At 35.1% G+C, this 22,160-nt stretch overlaps 3 protein-coding genes across 4 annotated transcripts in view; 2 read left to right on the plus strand and 1 right to left on the minus strand.

Annotated features, from left to right (window-relative positions):
- The first annotated feature begins 1,163 nt into the window (after positions 1-1,163).
- On the plus strand, positions 1,164-7,648 carry LOC120162538 (protein SMG7-like). 2 transcript variants are annotated; one of them, XM_039172681.1, is made up of 8 exons: positions 1,164-1,313; positions 2,467-2,571; positions 2,648-3,253; positions 3,391-3,513; positions 4,114-4,343; positions 4,428-6,370; positions 6,483-6,623; positions 7,052-7,648. In XM_039172681.1, the coding sequence occupies exons 2-6, from the start codon at positions 2,500-2,502 to the stop codon at positions 6,316-6,318; spliced, it is 2,922 nt and encodes a 973-aa protein (XP_039028612.1). In that variant the 5' UTR covers positions 1,164-1,313; positions 2,467-2,499; the 3' UTR covers positions 6,319-6,370; positions 6,483-6,623; positions 7,052-7,648. The 2 variants fall into 2 exon arrangements, with proteins under 2 accessions (XP_039028612.1, XP_039028613.1); XM_039172682.1 differs by having other exon boundaries at positions 6,492-6,623.
- Positions 7,649-10,184: 2,536 nt separating this feature from the next.
- LOC120161655 (60S ribosomal export protein NMD3-like) lies at positions 10,185-11,702 on the plus strand. The gene has a single exon (XM_039171871.1). It carries the CDS (start codon positions 10,185-10,187, stop codon positions 11,700-11,702), a length of 1,518 nt encoding a protein of 505 aa, XP_039027802.1.
- A 709-nt stretch (positions 11,703-12,411) lies between these two features.
- Positions 12,412-22,160, minus strand: part of LOC120162380 (two-component response regulator ORR24-like) — a 30,461-nt gene continuing 20,712 nt past the window's right edge. The window contains exons 8-10 of the mRNA XM_039172536.1: positions 12,859-12,935; positions 12,657-12,762; positions 12,412-12,546 (exon numbers count right to left, since the gene is read on the minus strand). Of these exons, the coding sequence (XP_039028467.1) occupies positions 12,412-12,546; positions 12,657-12,762; positions 12,859-12,935 (318 nt within the window). The remainder of the gene's footprint in view (positions 12,547-12,656; positions 12,763-12,858; positions 12,936-22,160) is intronic.

The raw sequence follows: 22,160 nt of genomic DNA on the forward strand, positions 1-22,160 counted from the left end.
GTGGGTCATTACAGCGGGTCTGTTTTCCTACTTCGACATGGAGATCCTTTCTCCCCGAGCGTGGTTAACATCAATTTCACATCGTCCCTTCACTTTCCATGTTGTCTTGTCAATAACCACGACTCCTAATTTCTTTGAAGAAATAACTTTCTTCCTTGAAATTATCAGTGGTAAATTAAAAAGATAATTAATGGATCGAGTTATTAAATATGTTTATATTTTTCTATCTTGTATAGATTTAAATCTTGATATGTGTCTTGAAAATATGATACCTATTCAATTAATTAAAAAAAGATAACTAAATTTTTAGAAAAATGAAAAATAAAATAATCATTATATAAATCAAAAGACTTTCTTAAGTTTTATTTTATTCAAATAATTTTCTATAAATTCTCAAATTACATTACACGATCTTAACCTGTATTTATCATCAAAATATGTTCCGTAAGTAATCTTTTCAAATATATCATTAAAACGAGGGTTGATGGCCTACCTAACAAATGAGTGATGATGATGATAAATTTTTCGCGAAAAACATGAAATCGTTGACCGTTGAAATAAAACGGAAAACAAAAGGGATGGCTATGATTATTACATTAGCGTGTCACAACACAAATGGAACCACCGGTGTAAAATTTATAGGATTGGAGTGGCTATTACGGTATTACCAATGCTTGACTAATCAATAGCAACCCGCGTGTCAAATACTCATAATGTGGTAAAGATTAGTAGGCTTCTTTAACTGATTTTGATTCGTAATTTTTTATATATGATATATATAAATTTATTTAATTAAGAAAGGGAACATTAAATAATAAATTTATTTTTGTTTTAAAAATTATCATTTTATCTTATTAATTTAACTGATAGTTTATATGTTTAATTTGATAAGATTCTACATGGTTTTCCAAACTGGTATCGAGTAAGGTTGAGAATGCGATTTCCTAGCGCGTCAAGTCCACTCCTCTCTAGAATGATAAACGAAGCTGTTAAAAGGGTAATGAAATAATTTTCTTAATAAGGAAAAAAAAAGTAACAGAAACGGTGCCGTTTGGGTATCACCGCTCCAAGCCGTCAACTGCTGATCAAGAAATAAAGAAAGAAAAATATGATATATAAAAAATTGAAATTGTTGAAATTCTAACCTCATCCCAAATTAGACCAAAATCAAAACGGTATCTCTCTTCTTCTTCTTCTTCTTCTTTCTCTCTCTTTTCAACGACCAAACCCTAATCAACACTTCTTTTATTCCTCCTTAATTCTATTGGCGATGATTTAGTTTGAGGTTTCTCTTCCGATCCGATCCACCTCTGGTGAGTTCCCTTTTTCTTTTATTTTCTTTATTTATTTCTGACTTGATTTTGGTTTTTATATTATCTTATTCGGTTTCCTTTTTTTTCTGGCGGCTTTGGCGAATTGATGATGTAATTTTCGTAACCATCTTGTTTTGTGACCAGCTCTGATTATTTCCCCCCTCTCTTTGGTTATGGAATTTAATAATTAATGTAATTTTGTGTGGGTTTTTTTCTCTTCGAGATAGAATGGAAGGAAGACCAAAACAATGTAAATGTAACACAATCGAAATGAACTATTTTTTCCTTTGCTTTCCCGTTAGTTACCTCATAAATTGATTTGGGATGATGAGAGAGGACATGATTTTCCTTTGTTTTCTCGATACTAGGGGAACTTCAATTATTAGAAATACTATGCTTTTGAGGCTTTTAAATTGTTCGGTTTTAAGTAAGTGTTTGGATATTTTCCTTTACTGATTTGTAAAATGTGTGGGTTTGCTAGCTATTTTGAAGAACAGAAGCAATGTCTGGGTTTGCTATTGTGTTTTTAGTATATTAGGCTTGGGCTAATATTGGTTTTAGGATGTTATTGTCATTTGGAAGAAGCTCCAGCATTATCATAGATTTTGTAATAAATTTTGAACAATCTTTAACTGGTCATGAGAGGATAAGCAACACATGGTTTTGGAAGGATTTAATTTTTTTTGTGTGATGTTTTTGGACTGAATGAAGCTTCCATTGAGGCTGAAGCCCTTTCTGGTTTATTCAAAGAAGACATCCTGGTTTATAGTTCTTAATTGCACTTTCTAGAGCATTGTTATGTTTCGTGAGAGTTTACTCTAAATTCTTTGATGATTTTATCAATATTGGTCAGTTGTTTTTCAATAAGTCGAATGGTTTAATAGGTGCCTTATTGTTTGAGACGAACTGTTACTCTCTTCTTATTAATATCCTGGCTCTTAGAAATTTAACCTATCGTTGATCTGATAATCTGCTTTAATTTTATCTGTTTTATTGGTGTTGCAGTTTAATGAATTTAGTAACTTACTCAATTTTGGAAGACCAGCTTCTTTCCCAGCCACCTATCATTATAACTTATTGCAATTAATTGAATTTTGTTTATCCTATAATATATGGCTTAGTTTGAATTGCTGGCGATGTGTGCACTGTGCAGATTGAATGAATTTTAACAAAATACTTCGGATGGATGATGATAGTTGAGATGGATAAAGTGTCTGCTCCATCATCCAGGAAACGTGCACAGCGTCTTTATGATAAGGTATATGTTCTATTCTTTAGAAATGAGGTTCCATTTTATAGATTTTTTTCATGATGTTATTTGGTACACTCTGCAGAACATAGAGTTGGAAAATAATCGTAGGAGATCAGCTCAGGCACGAGTGCCTTTAGATCCCAATGCCTGGCAGCAGATGCGTGAGAATTACGAGGCTATAATTCTTGAGGATCATGCTTTTTCTGAGCAGAAAAATATTGAATATGCTTTGTGGCAGTTACATTACAAGCGGATTGAGGAACTACTAGCACATTATAGTGCTGCGCTAGCTTCTGCAGGATCAAACACGTCTCAGGGTGTGAAAGTTCCTCCACGACCTGACCGACTTACAAAGATAAGATTGCAGTTTAAGACTTTCCTTTCAGAGGCAACAGGATTTTATCATGATCTAATTTTGAAAATAAGAGCAAAATATGGACTTCCATTTGGCTACTTTTCTGATGATTCAGAAAGCCAAATTGTTATGGATAAAGATGGAAAGAAATCTACTGACATGAGAAAAGGTTTGGTGTCTTGTCACCGTTGTTTGATATACTTGGGAGACCTAGCACGGTACAAAGGATTATATAGAGATGGAGACTCTAAATCACGCGAGTATGCAGCAGCTTCAAGTTACTACTTGCAAGCTGCATCAATTTTGCCATCAAGCGGGAATCCACATCATCAGGTTTTTCTTTATTTTCCTTAACTTTTAATAGATTATCCTTAACTTTTATGCCCCGGTAATCTTTTTGCACCTGCCTTGAATTTTAGCTGTTCGACTGTATTCCGGTTCCTAATATGGACTATGATCTTCTTATTCAGCTAGCTATATTGGCTTCATATTCTGGAGATGAGCTGGTGGTTGTTTATCGATACTTCCGGAGTTTGGCACTGGATAATCCCTTTTCAACTGCAAGAGATAACTTGATTGTGGCCTTTGAGAAGGTATAAGTTCAAATTTTAGTTTATATTTTGAAATGCGTGTTTATTTTTTATTTATTTAAGGTAGCAATTGTCCTTTCTTTGGCCATGTGGATCTGTATTGTGGATGATTGGTTAATGTATGTTTTTGCATCTATGACATGAAGTCGCTGGCTTAGTTGAACACTTTGATGTTTGTCTTACTTTCTTAAGCATTATTTGTAGGTCTTTTGAAAATTTTAGATAAACACACCATGTCTCAGATGATTTTCTGCAAAGGTGCTCATTAATGCTATGTATAGATTAGCTAAAGCTACAATGTGAAATATGTCAATCTGTTACTTTATATTTTCAACTATGGGGTTTTGGGAGGGTTTTTAACTATGGCAAAGACTTCACCTTTTTTCATGTCCAGTTTCTGACATGTTAATTGGTAATACAACTTTGAAATTTACTATTGATGTCATAAGATTTCTGCAATTGCTGGTAAGAGTGTGATTTTTGTATGTTAAATGTCACCTTCTTGAAAACTGAGTTTTGAGTGGATTTATTATTTTTATGTTAGTATGTGGATATGTATTTGACTATAGAAATTGTGTTAAATATGTGCATTTTTATTTGCAGAACCATCATAATTACTCGCAACTTCCTGGTGATGTTAAAGCTCCCTTGGTCAAGGAGCCTGCTGTACGGTTATCAGGAAAAGGTAGAGAGAAAGTGGAAGCAAAACTTTCATCCAAAGATAACAACATGGAAACGAGCCCCAGGGAGAAAGTATCTGGTCTCCAGGATACTTTTAAGTCCTTCTGCATTCGATTTGTCTGTCTAATTGGCATTCTTTTTACACGCACAAGGTATACTTTCTCAGAAATTTATTCTCTTTTGTTATCGACCAAGTTTCCTGGCTTTGTGTTTTTATTGAAGCTTCCTTTGTGCAGCCTGGAGACTTTTGCCGATGTTCTCTCTCTGGTTAGTAGTGATTTATGTGAGCTTCTCTCTTCTGGGCCAGAAGAGGAACTTAAGTTTGGTGCAGATGCCGCTCAGAATGCAATTTTCCTTGTTAGGCTTGTTTCCATTCTCATATTTACAGTTCACAATCTGAAAAGGGAGAGTGATGGTCAAACATATACTGAAATTGTGCCGCGTGCTGCCCTACTTCAAAATGCATTCACTGCCATTTTTGAGTTGATGCGACATGTAGTACAGAGATGTTCACAGCTCCAGGATGTTTCATCAAGCTACACCTTACCTGCTAGTCTTGTTTTTTTAGAGTGGCTTGCTTGCTGCCCAGATGTTTCAGTAGCTGGCAGTGATGTGGATGAGAAACAATCTATTACTAGATCACTATTCTGGAAACAATGCCTATCATTTCTGAATAAGATCTTGTCGATTGCACCAATGGGCATTGATGATGGTGAAGATGAGACCTGCTTTTTCAATATGAGCAGGTACATCGAAGGCGAGACAGAAAACCGTCTTGCATTGTGGGAAGACTTTGAGTTGCGAGGGTTCTTGCCACTTGTTCCAGCACACGCTATTTTGGACTTCTCAAGAAAATGTTCCTTTTTAAGCGACGGGGACAAGGAAAAGAAAGCACGTCTCAAGAGAGTATTAGCAGCTGGGAAGACTCTAGTTAATGTCATTAGAGTTTATCAGAAAAATGTTTGTTTTGATTCAAAAAGCAAGAAATTTCTTATTGGTGTTGAGACTTCTGAAGATGTCACATTCAGCTCTTCTACAAAACTGGCAACAATTGGTGTGGGGCATGAAACCTCTTCTGAAAGGATGATTAATGTTGCAAATATGAAGTCAATCCCACAACCTAGAATGGTTGAGGAAGAGGACGATGATGATGAAGTGATTGTTTTCCAGCCAGCTGTGAGCGAGAAGAGAAACAAACTGATTGGTCCTAACCGGCCACCCTCTGACGCTTTGAAGCTTGTTCAAAGTAGCTCTGCTGATGATGCCAAATTTTATGGCAGTGCCATGTCTGCTCCTCTTGCTAATCTTCATCAGCATAATACATTTGAGGCTAGTTCTCCACTGTCTGTATCCGTTGGTAGTATCACCCCTCGGATTCCACAGGCTGTTCAGTTGCAATCATCTAGGTGGTCAGTGGAAGAAGCTACTTCTTTGGTTAATAGCTTGAAAGGTTTGACAATGTTGGAGAATGGCCATTTAACAAAACATGAGATGCAAGATAATGCAGTCCTTTCTAATCCCGCTGCATATTCAGTTGGTATCCAAAAATTACCAGTCGGTACTGGTGCTGGCGGTATGTACTACAGTCAAATGAAAGTGCTAGATACTGTGTTGTCATCTAGAATTGATGCTGTTGTGTCATCTGGAGTTACTGCTGATGCTTTGGCTTCTAAGACTTCCTCTGCTTTGCAAGTTGGAATGCGGAAGAATCCAGTTAGCCGCCCAGTTAGGCATCTTGGTCCTCCACCTGGTTTTAGCCATGTTCCTTCAAAACTACCGAGTGAATCTGTTTCTGCTTTACAATTGGAGAACCCCCTGATGGATGATTATAGTTGGTTGGATGGATATCAGTTAACATCATCACTGAAAAACTCTGGGCTTGATAATTCCCTCAATCATGCGGCTCATGCAGAACCCCAGTATGTCAATCACAGCAGCAATGGCATGAATGGAACAGCAAATTTTCCTATCCCTGGCAAACAGGGTCCAGCAGTGCAGTTTCAAATGGAAAAGCAAAAAGGTTGGCAGGATTACCATATGCTTGAGCATCTGAAAAATCGAGAACTGAAGTTGCAGCAACAGCAACTCATGAATGGAAACCAGCAGTTTACTGCACAGCCCGAATAGTATCAAGGACAGTCAGTCTGGACAGGTCGTTACTTTGTGTGAGATCAAACTGGTAACTTCACTTTTTTACTAGGTTTGTGCCTCCTGATTTTATAATTTATTTTTTGTTGCTAAATATCTTTTCATAAATCTTTTTTCCATCTAAACTTTCTTTTGTTTTGGAGGTTCTTGAGTTGAGAATGATTCCCGTTGTATTGCATCTGTTTGCTGCCAAATTCATCTCCATCTTTGAAACATTTTCGGTATTGAGTTTTTGTTGGAGCATGGCTGGCCTTGGTTTCTAGTGGGTATTTGATGCTAAGCAAGTGAGTACGCACTCAGTTACTTTCTCTGATTATTCACCAAGTACTCTCCTCTCCTTTTTGTGTTTGTTCATGTGGACTTGTGTTTTTTTAGATACCCTCTTTCTCTTGTTTGTGTGTTTTTTTAGATACCCACTCTCTCTCTTGTTTGTGTTTATACATTAAGCACCTGGTAACAATAACTATTGTAAGCCGTTCCATAACAATATTGGTCACTGAAATTTATTTGTCCGCATTCACTTGGTTTCAATAGATGCAATATAAGCCATTCTATTTTAAGTGCTGAAAAATATTTGCCTCTGTAGAATGTCCTTGTAACGGCTGAATTTGGTGCACACATTGATATTTGCTGGAAGTTAGTGGGGGGTTTTAGAGATGCATTCATGTTTTCCTTTTTATCTCAATAGAAGTTCTTAAAATTGATTTTGCAGATTTCAAGGAAGATTGAGGAAACCATGTGAAACTCGCGAGTAAAAATGCCTTGATTGGATACCTGGGACGGAGATAAGATGTGTTAATATCGGTTTTGAGGCTATTTCTTGAGGAATTGGTGGAGGAAAAAAAACTTGGTTTACTATCCTATTAACTACCCAATGCTCTCTGCCTATATTGCTGTTAAAAGTCAGCAGCCGGCAGTTTGCTCAACCCAGTTACTTTGAAGATGAGCTTCAGAGGTGTTGCCGAGTGGTGTCTACCGCAATTATGTTGTGCATACAATCGTTGGTCATTTGGATTTGGGTTGGGGTTATTGGTGGTGCTCTTGAGTTGCAGAATCTGTGATTTGTGTTCATGTTTGATAAATACGTATTATACATATTTAAGGATCGAAGACACTTGTTTGGGTTCATCATATTCACTGAGTGATGGTGTAACACAAACTATTTTATTTTGCCCCTTTAGGGTATCACTCTCTACTTCCAATGTAATCAATAAATCTATGGACAATTTGTTGCTGCTCATTTCAGGGACTTTTTTTGTATAATTTTTTCAACTTCAGCTTCCCGAGAAATGCAACGACAGTTTTTTCATTTAGCAGTGCTTCTATGGACGTTCAGTCTCTTCTAGTTTTACCAACTACAGTGACTAGAATAAAATCAGTGAAAAAAAAAAATAGATCATACTGACTCGTTGAATCGGTTCAGTATAGAATTAGTGGTTCAATTGGTTCGGTACATATCTGTAAAGGTAATGAACGGTTAAAAGAAATAAACCTGCAAAACACATACATATAAAAGAACAAAGGCCCCAAATTAACCACTGCAACACATTGCACAAAGGAGCAGACTGAGAGAACCACAACTGGCGACCATCCTCTCTTTCAGGCGACACGACTGGACGATGAACCACTTAAGTCGGCACCAAAAACACAGCAGCCAAAAGCATCCGTAATTCAATTAAACTGCCAGCAGAAACAAGTAGCAATAGTACATGGAATAGCCAAAACCAGACAGTAACACACTTCCACAGTTGATCAATGGTAAGAACCTGACCAAGCCACTTTAAAACAGTGATTAACACAAAAGAGCCTTTCAAGCAGTAACCTCCACAACTCAGGCTGAAAAAAGCACACAGAAATACAAAAGCATGGACACCCCCCTGCTCCAATCACTTTCCCGAGCACTATTCCACTGAAATATGAGCAAATTATATCATCTCTCCAACAACAAAACACAATATATACATGCACGCATCAACGCACCAACACAATCCAGACTTCAACAGAAAGTCAGCAATAAATCACGCCAAATCCAGCCATACACAATGATTAAACAGGAAAGCAAAGACATCTAGAGAAATTGGAAATAGAAGGATACAACGCGGGCCACTTACTGTTGCATCAAAATCCAATCCTATCAGATCAATTAGATGTAATTCACAGCAGCTTTTATTAAACAGCAGGCCATTTCTGTATAACCAAATACTCCAAATTATACCAAAAAGAGCTAATTTCCAGGTGGCTTTAAGAGCTTTTCTAATCGGTTGATTTTCCCAAGCGAAAATTAGATTTCGAACAGTGCCGAGACAAGCCGGGACAAACAAAGGTCACCTTCCAAAGGGAACACTAGTTTTGCCACACTTTCCAGGTTACCTTACACTAGTTTGAAGGTAATGGGATTGAAGAAGTCGTTCAAGATTTTGTTTTCGAAGTTTCGTGAAGTGGTTAGTGTTGTCATTGATGTTAAGATTTTTTTAGAATTAGTATTAACTTTAAAATAAAATATAAAAATTAAGAAACAAATTTATTATTTTATTAAATATTATGTTATTTCTCTATTAATTTTTTGACAAAAATAAATGATGAGAAAATAAATAAGAGATTATTTATATTAAAGATTATTGTAAAATGTATAAACCAGACAACCTCAGTGAAAGATAATTGTTATCCCTTGGAGTTCTGTCTTCAAGCATTTCATAAGTATGGGTTTATAAGTATTTATTATCAAATATTGAGTTTTTTAAACATATCATATCTTATATTATCCCTTATTTGATAGAATAAGATTATTGTAAAACTAATGACCATATAATATCTATAAAAATAATAGCACAAATCCTATATTGACCTATGTGATAAAAGATATGTGAAGTTTTATTTGCATAATATTATCTATTTTATTTATAATTTTGATGTTTAAATTTTATGATTTTAAATTTTAAGATTTAATATTAAAATAGATAAAATTATATAAAATATATTTTTATATTAAATATTTTAATATGTTTGATTAAAAATTAAAAGTTATAGTAGTTCAATCAGTTTGAGTCCGTTTGATAATATTTTTTAAAAGTAGTTTTAGAAACTAATAAAAATGACATTATATTTAAAAGTCACTTTTAAAAAAAGTTATATCAAATTCCTGTTAAAAAATTATTCTTGTTAAAACCCTAATTTAGCTCTTTTAGCATATTGAAACAATTTTTTTCTTTAAAAACTACTTCCCGACTGTCGTCTACCTTAAACACTTCTCCCGCCAAACAAGCCTGCCTCCAGTCTCTCATACAAGCTCTCTTTTTGCAGGTAAATTTTTAAAATCCTAAACTTAACTTGATGATTGATTTATACGTAAATCATGAGATTTTGAGTTACGGTTCGTTTTGTTATATTTGATCTCCTGTTTCGGTTCTTTTGCTTGATACTGTCTCATTTTTCTTTTTCTTTTGAAAAAATTCGTTAAATTTCTGTTGCTCTGAACTGTTATATATATGAACTTGCTTTTCTTTCTTCCTGGCTGTAAATATGTACGTGGTTAGTGGTTACTAAAACAATAGGGAGTTTCTTGTTGAATAATATGTTTAACTTTAGGGGTTTCATTGTATTTTTATCTTTATTTTACGCTTTTTTTTAAAAAAAAAATCTGATTTTCTCTTGTTTTGACTTGGGATTTTGTTAAAAACAGCAGGTTTTGAGTCAACTGTGTTGTTGGAACAACATAAGGCTAAGGGATAACTTGCTTATGTCTAAAAGACTTTTATTAGTCTTTTCAGCCCTTTGATTTATATTGCTTTGAACTTTTATATACTCATTATCTTCCTTTTTGTTCTCTTCTTCATGGACAGGAAGTTATGTCTGCAAATATGTTTTTGATTACTCGGACACAAGGCACTATCTTGTGTTGCAAATGTCGTATTTTGATGGCGCCGAATCCCGCAAACATGTGCGTGACATGTTTGAGGTCTGAAGTTGACATTACCGAAGGTTTACGAAAGAATGTCACTATCGTGCATTGCCCAGAGTGTGATAGCTACTTGAAGCCACCTAGAACTTGGTTAAAAGCTCAGCTGGAATCGAAGGAGCTTTTGACATATTGTGTGAAACGACTTGAGACTGATTTGAAAAAGGTCAGGCTAGTGAATGCTGAATTCATTTGGACTGAGCCTCATTCTAAGAGAGTCAAGGTCAAGCTGAAAGTTCAGAAAGAGGTTCTTAATGGAGTGATTCTAGAGCAATCTTATGTCGTCGAGTATGTTCAGCAAGATCAGATGTGCGAATCTTGTACTCGATTTCAAGCCAACCCGGACCAGTGGGTGGCCTCTGTGCAGCTGCGACAGCGTGTTTTGCACCGTCGCACTTTCTTTTATCTGGAGCAGGTCCTTTTGAAGCACGATGCTGCTGCTCATGCCATCAAAATCAAGCAGAGGGATCAGGGTATCGATTTTTTCTTTGGAAACAAGAGTCATGCCTTGAAATTTGTTGGATTTTTGGGTGAAGTATCTCCAACAGATAAAAGTAAACGTTCCGAGCGGCTTGTTTCACATGATACTAAGAATAATACTTATAACTATAAGTACACATTCTCGGTTGAAATATCTCCGATTTGTCGTGAGGATTTAATCTGTTTGCCTCCGAGAGTTGCTGTTAGTTTGGGGAATCTCGGCCCACTCGTGATCTGCACGAAAGTGACGAACAACATTACTCTGCTCGATCCATTTACTCTGAGGCAATGTTTCTTGGACAAGGACCAGTATTGGAGGTATCCCTTTAAGTCTCTACTTAGTAGTAGGCAGCTAGTTGAATACGATGTTTTCAATGTCGAAATTGTTTCTCCAGAATATAATGTCGACAGCTTCAAATATGTTATAGCTGATGTCGAGGTGGCACGTGTAACTGATTACGGGAAGCTCTTCTACGTAAGAACTCATTTGGGTCATATATTAAAGCCCGGAGATCGTGCTCTCGGTTATGACCTTTATGGAGTCAATTTGAATGACGATGATGTAGACAAATATAGAGATTTCATACTTCCTGAAGTAATATTGATGAAGAAGAGTTATGAAGAGAAACCCCATAGGAAGCGCGGGAAGCCTCGTCCTTGGAAGCTTAAGTCCCTTAATATCGAACTCGATGAATCCAGAGGCAGATCCAACGTGGAGAAGATGAACGTAGAGTATGAAGAGTTTTTGAGAGATCTAGAAGAGAACCCTGAACTGAGGTTTAACTTATCGTTGTATCACAATGAAGATTATCAACCATCGGAAATGGCATCCGATGGTGAAGGTGTGCCTTTTGTTCCGTTGGAAGAATTATTTGCCGATCTCGAGTTGACCGAAGAAGAATACGAGGAAGATGGCATGGAAGAATGATGATAAAAAGCTAGTATTATTTATTTCAAATTGTCTGATGGTGTGACTGATGGCTACTGGCATGTGTGCAACACCGGTATATTCAATTATTTCCTAAGTTTTTCTATATATTTGAAGGATCATTTCCCTGTACTCATGTCCGAATATGTGCCATACATGAGTACTCCAAGCAAAATGAAGAGTCCAAGCTATATAGATAAAAGCTCTAAATTAACAGCTGGGATTTGACAATAAAGTAGGATAAATAAATTTGAATCGTAAGTAGAGGTTTTGCGTGAACAAAAACATGTTTGTCTAAAGCATGACATATTTCCATACTGCACTAACGAGAGAATATCTAATTAGGCATATAGGTGCCATACTCTTTCTTCTGTCAACCTTCTTTTTGTCTGCATGTGAGTGTGGTCTTTTTTGCTTAATGTTGATAGTGCATCTATGTTATTCTGTCTAAGATGCGAGTCTCGGACACGGATGGGTTAAATTTTTCAATGTTATTCTATTTAAGATGCGAGTCTCGGACATAAGTATGTGTCCGACATATGGACTTGTTCAGACAAATTCATGTTGACTTTTATATGAGCATTTAAATTCTAAACAGACTGTAAAACTATGTTTTAAAGCACATCTAAGATTCTCACTTGAATCAGTTACCTTTGGCAGTAAACTCACTGTTTTAAAAACCAGTGGCATAGATTCCGTTTACTAGGTCTCAGTCATCCAAAGGTGTGCCGTCATCTGCAAAAAAGAAACCACTTCCATTCCAATACAGCAATGCGGTATGATTTAATATGACCGGTCCTTCCCACGGACTCGGTGATACAGTCCCGGGTTGACCACGCAAAATCTGAAAATAAAACAAAACAAACATATCATATATATATATATATAGAACAGACATCAGCTCCACTGCCAAGGTATCAATGCATAACCAAAAGGAAAATGTAAAGAACATACATATTGCTCGCCAAGGACAGAAGGGCAACGCATGCAATGGACTTCCACCACCGGCAGACCATGGACATACCTAGCATTTGCTATATCATCGTACCGCACATTGACCCTATATATTAATGAAGCACGAAGATTAAATTGTAGTTGATTATTATACTCTCTTTTTTGGAAAACAGTTTGGGTTATTGAGTTAGAGATATCTTACGGGCTGTAGCAGAAAATTCCATCCAGTAGCATTGTTACTCCAATAGGTGACTCCGGGTCATCAACAAACAGGCTTACCTGAAAATTTGTTTCAAAGTTTTCAAGAATTCTTTAATCTCTCACACATGCATATATATCTCGAGAGAGGAGAGAGATTTGATACAATGGTGTAGCCACGGTTGGTGATGTTGAGAATGTGGTTTCTACATATCATGCAGCACAGAAATTGATTGTCCTGTCCAAATGTAATGAAGTTTCGAGGAACTGGCATCGTAAATGAAGGAAAACAAGTGGAACTTCTTGGGAGAGAAACGGAAGAAATGTTTCAGTTTTAGGTTCTGTAACCGCTTTTGGGCGGGAATTATATATATTTATGACTGGTGGTGCTTCTGAGTCTGTGATTTGTGCTCATGTTTATTACATATATTTAAGGACCGAAGACACTTGTTTAGGTTCATCATATTCACTATGCTATTGTTAAGAAATGGTGCAACACAAAAACTATTTTCTTTTGCCCCTTTAGGGTCTCACTCTCTACTTGCAATGCAATCAATAAATCTATGGACAATTTGTTGCTGCTCATTTCAGGGACTGCTTTTTTTCTGTATCATTTTTTCAACTTCAGCTCCCCGAGAGATGGATGCATAGACAATTCTTCATTCACGTTCAGCCTTTAGGGCACAAACATCAAATTTTCGTTTTCAGTGTTAAAAAAGACATTCAAATTATTATTGTATTAATAAATGTATTTAGGAATATCAAAATATTAATTTAAAGTCTAATATTTTAGTTTGACAATATTTAAACAATTACATATAAAAAAATAAAATGAAATATTATAAATACTATTAAAAAATTTGAAAAGAAGAAGGTAATATTGCAATCTTAAATTGATAAATATGGAATAAATACAATGCAATATATGTTCAAGGACTCTCAATCATTTAACAATAAACACTCATTCTCCCGATATTTTTTGTGCTTGAACCAGAGACCTGAAGAGATAACAACAAGTCTCTTTATCACTAAAGTCAATCAATTTATACTAAATTATAGATTTTGAAAGTACTTATTGAAATCGATCATCTCATATCAATTTAAATTTCATGTTGTTTATCAGTTAATTTTTCAACTGAAAATATAATAATATTTTTTTATATTTTAATATTCTTAATATAAAATCATAAAAATATGAATTTAAAAATAAAAAATGTGTTTTATAAGTTACTTTATTCTAAGATGTGTTAAGGTTTGAGGAGAGTGCTTTAAAATTTATGATACATGTGCAATTGATTCAAATAATTTATGACATTCTTTTACTTATCTTTATATTCAAAATTTTCAACGGTTAACCTTGAAAACACTTTATATAAGTGTTAATAATATAAATGTATAGTAATAAAAGAACTTTTGGTATTAGTACATATATAAGAATAAAAAATATGATATGTTTAAAGACAGTTGAGTTGCATATGAAATTAAAATCATATTGATTTTGTTAATTCGATAATACGAACATATTTGTCTTACCTTGTGATTTAAATAATACGAATATAATTAAACGATTTAAATAGTATGATTATAATTATAAAAATAACGTTATTTTTGTACGACAAGTTGTGTCTAATTATGTCATTGTCTAGTTATTTTTTTGGACGGGCAATTGGGTGGGGGCAATCAGTTTGTCATTTTCAAGACGTTTCGCCTGACTTTGTGGAAGAGCAAGGTCTGTGATCTCATAACATCAGATAAGAAGTGGGATATAGAAAAAATATCTGCTCTACTTCCCATGGATGTAGCGAATATTATAATGGGATACCCTATTCCGAAATTTTCGGATATATATATATGCATGACTCTTATATTTGGAAGCATACTGGCCATGGTTTATTTACTACCCAAACAGCCTATATTGCACTAATATCTAATGAAAATGGGAAGGATGGGATCAATTGTCGTAGATTTGGCAATTACCTATTCCATTTAGAAGGGCCATGTTTTTTTATAAGTTGCTTTATTATACGATGCGTTAAAGTTTGAGGAGAGTGTTTTGATGATTAAATATTGATAGAGGTAAAAATATTAAATCTTTTAAGAAAAATAAAATGATTTATTAGGTATTTAAACTCAAAATTCATAAGATAATATCTAATTTGTCTAATATTTAAACTTACAACGACCTATATTGTTATTAAACAAAAAAAATTAAGAACATGAGATTATCCTTTTTTAGTATTTGATTAAATATTTAATAAATTATTGTATTTATATTAATTTGAATACTTTTTACATTAACTAAAATACTATTAGATCAAAAACTATCGAATATATAAATTTTTTACAAGGGTTGAGACTCCTTTCAGCGCAAACAGAGCTCCATCTTTGTACATGTGCAATTGATTCAAATGATTTTTGATATTCTTTTACATGTATTTATATTCAAAAATTTTAACGATTAACCTAGTAAAATACTTTATATAAGATTAACCTAGTAAAATATTTTCTATAAGTGTTGATAATATAAATGTATGGTAACAAAAGAAAATACTTTATTCAGGTGCAATTGATTCGAATGATTTATGATATTCTTTTACTTATTTTTATATGACATGTATAATGATAGTTGATTTGTATATGAAATTAAAATCATATTGGTTTTGTTAATTCGATTATATTAATATGTTTGTCTTGCCTTGTGATTTAAATAGTAAGAATATAATTTTACGTTTTAAGTAGTATGGATATAATTATAAAAATAACGTTATTTTGGTTTGAAAAATAGTGTCAACAATGATTTATCATGTCATTATCTAATTAGTAACTTAATAAAGGAGTGACATGTTTAAATATAAAACTAAAATTTAATATTTATAATTGATAAAATTAAAAATTTAATAATATAAACTAATCAACGAACAAAATTAAATAATATCTGATATAGTTTTATTTTTTTATAACATCAATTATATATGCAACATTTTAATATATATATATATATACTATTTATGTATTTACTTCTCCTTAATGAACTTAAAACTTATTATTATTATTATTATTATTATTATACGTTAATTTATAATATGTATTTTTTCAATCCTAGTTATTTCATTAAATAGTATGATATTTTAGGTCGAAAATTAAAAGCTGAAATAGTTCAGTCAGTCGAGTTTTATTCACAATAAAACTCTAATTTATTCCCTTTGGTATATTTAAACGAAATTTTCTTTTAAAACTCTCAACCCACTCGTCTTCTTAAACGCTTCTCCCGCCGTCGAACAAGCCAATCTTTTCCTTCTCCTCCAGTCCCTGATTTTCCGACGAATCAAATACAGGTAATTTTTTAAATTCTGAACTCTACTTGATGATTGATTTCTACGTGAGTTATCAGATTCTGAGTTACGGTTCGTTTTGTATTATTTGCTCTCTGCTATATTTGATTTTCTGTTTTCGGTTCCCCTGCTTGATACTGTCTCATCGATTTTTTTTTAAATATTCCTTAAATTTCGAGTTTTGCTTTAATTTATGTTCCTCTGACCTGTTTATATATATACATGCTCTCTCTTTTTCCTTCCTGGCTGCAAATATGTTTGTGATCACTAAAACAATAGGAGTGTCTTGTTGAATAGTATGTTGAACCATGGTTCATTTGATTTTGTTCTCTTCTTCATGGACTTGTAGCTATGGCTGCAAATATGTTCGTGGTTCCTCAGACACAAGGCACAGTCTCGTGTTGCAAATGTGGAATTTTGATGGCGCCAAATCCCGAAAACATGTGCGTTACATGTTTGAGGTCTGAAGTCGACATTACCGAAGGTGTACGAAAGCATGTCTCAATCGTGCATTGTCCAGAGTGCGATTTGCTACTTGAAGCCCACCCAGAATTTGGTTAAAAGCTCAGCCGGAATCGAAGGAGCTATTGACATAGTGTTAAACGACTTCAGTCTTATTTGAAAGAAGTTAGGCTAGTGGATGCAAAATTTATTTGGACCGAGCCTCATTCTAAGAGAATCAAGGTGAAGCTGAGAGTTCAGAAAGAGGTTATTAATGGAGTGATTCTAGAGCAATTGTATTCCGTCCTGTATGTTCAGCGAGATCACGTGTGCCAATCTTGTACTCGGTTTCTAGCCAACCCGGACGGACGGGGGAGGGGTTGGCTTCTGTGCGGCTACGGCAGCATGTTTTGCACCGTCGCACTTTCTTTACTTGGAGCATGTCATTTTGAAGCACGATGTTGCCGCTCATGCCATCAATATCAAGCAAAGGGATCAGGGTCTCAATTTTTTCTTCGGCAACTGTTGGGTAATTAAATGAGTAATTTCCATATAACCAGATTAGTGAGAATGCGAAATAAAAGCGAAAAATAATACCCGAAATTGATAACGGAGTTCGACCAATTATGCTTACATCTCCAGACTGTTGCAGATCTTTTTACTAAAGAGAGAAAATTTACAGGTGTTTATAAAACACTCACAACTCACAAGAAAACTCTCTAAACTCTTTAGTATTGGGAGAAAGAAATGATTTGGGATGATTTTGAAGCTAAATGAGTTAGAGTATTTATGGTTGAAGCTTAAGGATTAATCTTGTAAATACCCTAAAGTACATGGACTAAATTTGTTAATTTTCCCTTACCAATTTTCCACCATTTCAGCTGCCAACTTTCAACCAACTCGCTGCCAACTTTGAACCACCAAATTCACGGTGGTTGCAGCAAAATATTACCATTGAAAGCTGCAAATTATTGACTTTTTAACAATCTCCCACTTGAAGACTAATTTTAATCTGTCTTCACACCTCGATCAATGCAGCATCATTTCTGGTCTTGTTATTCTAGCATGCCAACTGAAGCTGAATACAACTTCAGTTTGTTCGTAGTCACCGTCTTTGTTGACATAAGTGAGTCAATCTCATCTTTCATGGAACACTCTCACTTGACTGAATACTCCACCAGCATTGCTTCATCATAGCACTTTGGTTCACCATTGTCAGTCAGCAACAAGTAGTCCAAAGAAGACGAATAACGTTGGGTTGGTTTAGGAATTTTGGAGGAGCGTCTCAGTTCTGTTTGCCTGGTTCTTCTTGAACTGCTTCAGGACTGATCTGAACATTATTTTCAGAAATCTCCTCAAACTCAGCAAAATCATTTGTTTCAGCTTCGGTTTTGGAGCTACTTGATTCTATGGTTGACCTGTTTTTGTACATCACATTCTCATTAAAAATGACATCTATGCTTCTGATGATCTTTCGATTTTCATAGGCTCAAAAACGGTAACCAAACTCATCACCACCATAACCAACAAAGACACATTTGTTGGACTTAGCATCAAGTTTACTTCTTTCAGCAGAATTTATGTGTACATAAGAAATACAACCAAACACTCTTAAGTGTGAAAGGTTTATTTCTTTTCTGCTCCAAACTTCCTCTGGTATTCGACCATCCAAGGGAACTGAGGGCCCACAGTTGATCAAGTAAGCTACAGTGTTGATAGCTTCAGCCCATAGCAATTTGGGCAAGCCGTCATGTATCCTCATGCTTTTGGCACATTCATTCAGAGTTCTGTTCATGCTCTCAGCTACTCCATTCTGCTGCGGTGTCATGGGAACTGTTGTCTCCATCTTGATCCCATTGTTTGTGCAAAAATCTCTGAATCTACTATTTTTGTACTCTCTTCCATTATCAGACCTCAACCGCTTGACTTTCAAACTAGTCTTGTTTTCCACCATGACCTTCCATTTTCTGAAGGTATCAAAGACTTCTGATTTCTTCTCCAGAAAATAAACCCACACCTTCCTTGTAGAATAATCGATGAATGTGACATAATATAGTGAGCCTGCAAGAGATGAAACTAGTGATGGTCCCCATACATCAGTATGAACCAACTGTAACTTTTCAGCCTTGGTGTCTTGCAAATCTTTGCAAAACTGACTTTCTTTTGTTTGCCAAAGATACAATCTTCACATAGTCTGACATCTATATTCTTTAGATTTGAAAGCTTCCCTTTTGACAAAAGTGTCTACATCCCTTTCTCGCTCATATGGTCAAGCCTTTGGTGTCATAGGTTTGATTTTCCATCAGCATCTGCTACTGCAATGATATTCTCCATATTTGAGGTTACATAGAGAGTACCATTCTTCTTATCGTGAGCAATGACGAGTGCTCTTTTGGTAATCTTCCATTCACAACCTGAAAAGGTTGTACAATATCCTTCTCCATCAAGCTGTCCAACAGAAATCAAATTTCTTTTGAGGGTAGGAATATGTCTCACTCCTTTTAGCTTCCAGGTGGTCTGGTTTGGCAATTTTAATAGGATGTCTCTTTTTTCGACGATCTTCAAGGTTTCATCATCAGCTAGATGAACCTTCCCAAAATCACCACTGACATAGTTCTCCATTATTTCCTGGCATGGGGTGGCGTGGAAAGATGCCCCTAAATCCAAGATCCATGATTCAATCGAACTGTTGACGCTTAGAATCATGGCATCACCTGTTTCCTCTGTCATGTTGGCAGATTCTTGTGCGCTGGTATATTTCTTCGGTGCTCGACAATCTCTTTTAAAGTGACACTTCTTGTCGCAATTATAACACTTAAAATCTTTCTTTCCCGTTCTTGATTTTCCCCTTCTATATTTCGATCTGCCACAATTTAGATTTCTTTCTGAAGTTCTCCCTTCTATATTTTCCTCTAGGCCGTTGTAGTAGCCATTGCAGCCACCATCATAACTTATTCTTCGTCCCCCACCTCAGGCAAAGCGAACAGTCGACGACGACAGACATGGCCGTCCACCACATGGACGACAGTTATGAGAGCTAAATGTTGCCATCTTGCTTCGGCTGTGAGCTTCATCGTTAATCTCCGTTCCCACAATGAACACTAGTGTTATTAAGGACCTTAAATTGAAACATCTCATTCAATTTCCTAAAGCTCACTCATGATGTACATGAAAGAGCTCATTACTCATCATGTAATTCCATTGTAGAACACAAGTAACTTTGAATACTAGTGTCTCACCTCTGCAGTATAGTCTAGGATGCTAACCACAAACTAACAATGAAAAAAACAAAAGAATTCGTTCCATTCCGTGTTATTAAGGAAACTAGCTTAGTTCATAAAAAACCTAACTTAGCTACTCGGATATGGCAAACTATAGTGGATCAGAGAAACCCATATAAGCATTGTCAAATAATAGGTAGAAGCTTAATAGGATTTTTCGTCTAACACAAAGTTAACTCCCTTCAGACTTCATCAACTGTAAGAACTCTTTACTCATTGAAACAACCGAGAGGTTGTTCACACTTGATGCCAAAAACTATGCAGAAGGAAGTATGGAACATAGCAGTAGTAGTTCCATCGGAGAAAGGACTAACCGATGGAGCGGAGATGTTCTTATTTTTCAGTCAAATTTCCTTTTTCACGCTAGTTAGGGATTTTGACCCTAAAACTCAAATTTCATGTATTAATATTTATTATATTAAATATAAATAACATGTGGCTAGTTTTAATATTAAAATAAGCCATATCATAACATTGTTATGAAGTTAACTGTCGAGTGATGGAAAAAAATTCAATGTATAAAATTCAATGATTAGATTGAAAACAATTGAAAGTGAACTAGGAAAGAGAGTAAAATTTAGTTACCAAACATGTAATTTACCCTAGTAAATAAATAAACTAAATCAATAGTAAATTACACCAATCATAATAAAGATGTCCTTCCCGACTTCCATGGAAAAAGGTAAAGCATTTAAAGAATTGAATTATGAGTTTTCCAGTTCTCCATCAATACTTGTAATGTCTAAATTCAATATATAAAACTTAAAACTTGTTGTGGAAGACGTCTATCGGATAGAGCAAAATCGCAACTGATAATTTGAGAAAATAAAAATGAAGATAAAAAGAGACACAAAATTTACGTAGAAAACCCCTAAATAAAATAGGGTAAAAACCACGGGCAACGGTAGAAGAATTTCACTATGAGAAAATAGGAATTACAACTTCTCTCGATCTACCAAGGAGAAAACAATGATAATTCTCTCTTGATAAAAAAGGAGAAAACAACTCTCAAGAAACTCTCTAAATTCTCTCTAGTATTGGAAGAAAGCTAGAATGCTTTGGGATGATTTTGAAGCTATATGAGCTAGGGTATTTATAGTTGAAACTTAAGGACTAATCTTATAAATACCCTGAATTACAATGACTAAAATTAATTATCCCATTACCCAATTTCAACAAAAATTAGGTGCCTAATTTTTGACTTTGACAAAGCACCATTTGGTGCCTAATTTGGTGCCTAAATTATTTGACTTTTAACAATCTCCCATTTGAAGATTTGATTGGAATAATAATATCTTCACACCATTCTTTCTACCTTGTACCTTCATATTGCTTATGTTTTTGACAGGCCACAGGAGGATCGACACCAGGTAAATTTATCAGCGTTGATCGCCTTCGTCATGAAATCTGCTATGTTGTCTTTGGTATGGATCTTCTGCATATCTACTGTCCCTTCTTCCACCTTTTCACGAATGAAATGGTACTGAACTCGTATGTGTTTTATCCTTGAATGAAATGTTGGATACCTTGCTAGATGCAAGGCGCTTTGACTGTCACAAAACAGAGAGACATACTCTTGATTGTGCCCAAGCTCCTCCAATAGCATCTTCAACCAAATTGCTTCTTTACTGGCTTGTGTAGCTGCTACATATTCTGCCTCTGTTGTGGATGTAGCCACAATTGACTGTAATTTTGAAACCCAGCTTACAGCTCCACCAGCAACTTTGAATACATATCCTGTAGTAGATTTGTTTTTATCCAAATCCCCTGCATAGTCAGAATCTACATACCCATTGATTAGTAAGTTTGATCCTCTGTAACATAATGCAACATTTGAGGTCCCTTTGATGTATCTGAGGATTCTCTTTACAATATTCCAATGCTCTTTGCCTGGATTCGCCATGTATCGACTAACTACTCCCACTGCTTGTGCAATGTCTGGTCTTGTGCATATCATAGCGAACATTAAACTTCCCACTACTGATGCATACGGTATTCGAGACATCTTCATCCTCTCTTCTTCACTGCTAGGACTCATACTGGAGGATAATTTGAAGTTAATAGGAAGAGGGGTATAAATTGGCTTACAATCTTGCATGCTAAATCGTGACAAGATTTTCTTCAAGTAATTCTTTTGTGAAAGCCAAATCTTCCTATTACTTCTGTCTCGGTGAATTTGCATCCTTAGAATCTTGTTTGCTGATCCCAAGTCCTTCATTTCAAATTCCCTATCCAGTTGTGCCTTCAATTCT

Source organism: Hibiscus syriacus, unplaced genomic scaffold (assembly GCF_006381635.1).
Source record: "Hibiscus syriacus cultivar Baekdansim isolate YM2019G1 unplaced genomic scaffold, ASM638163v2 tig00111402_pilon, whole genome shotgun sequence".
Taxonomy (NCBI): Eukaryota; Viridiplantae; Streptophyta; class Magnoliopsida; order Malvales; family Malvaceae; genus Hibiscus; species Hibiscus syriacus.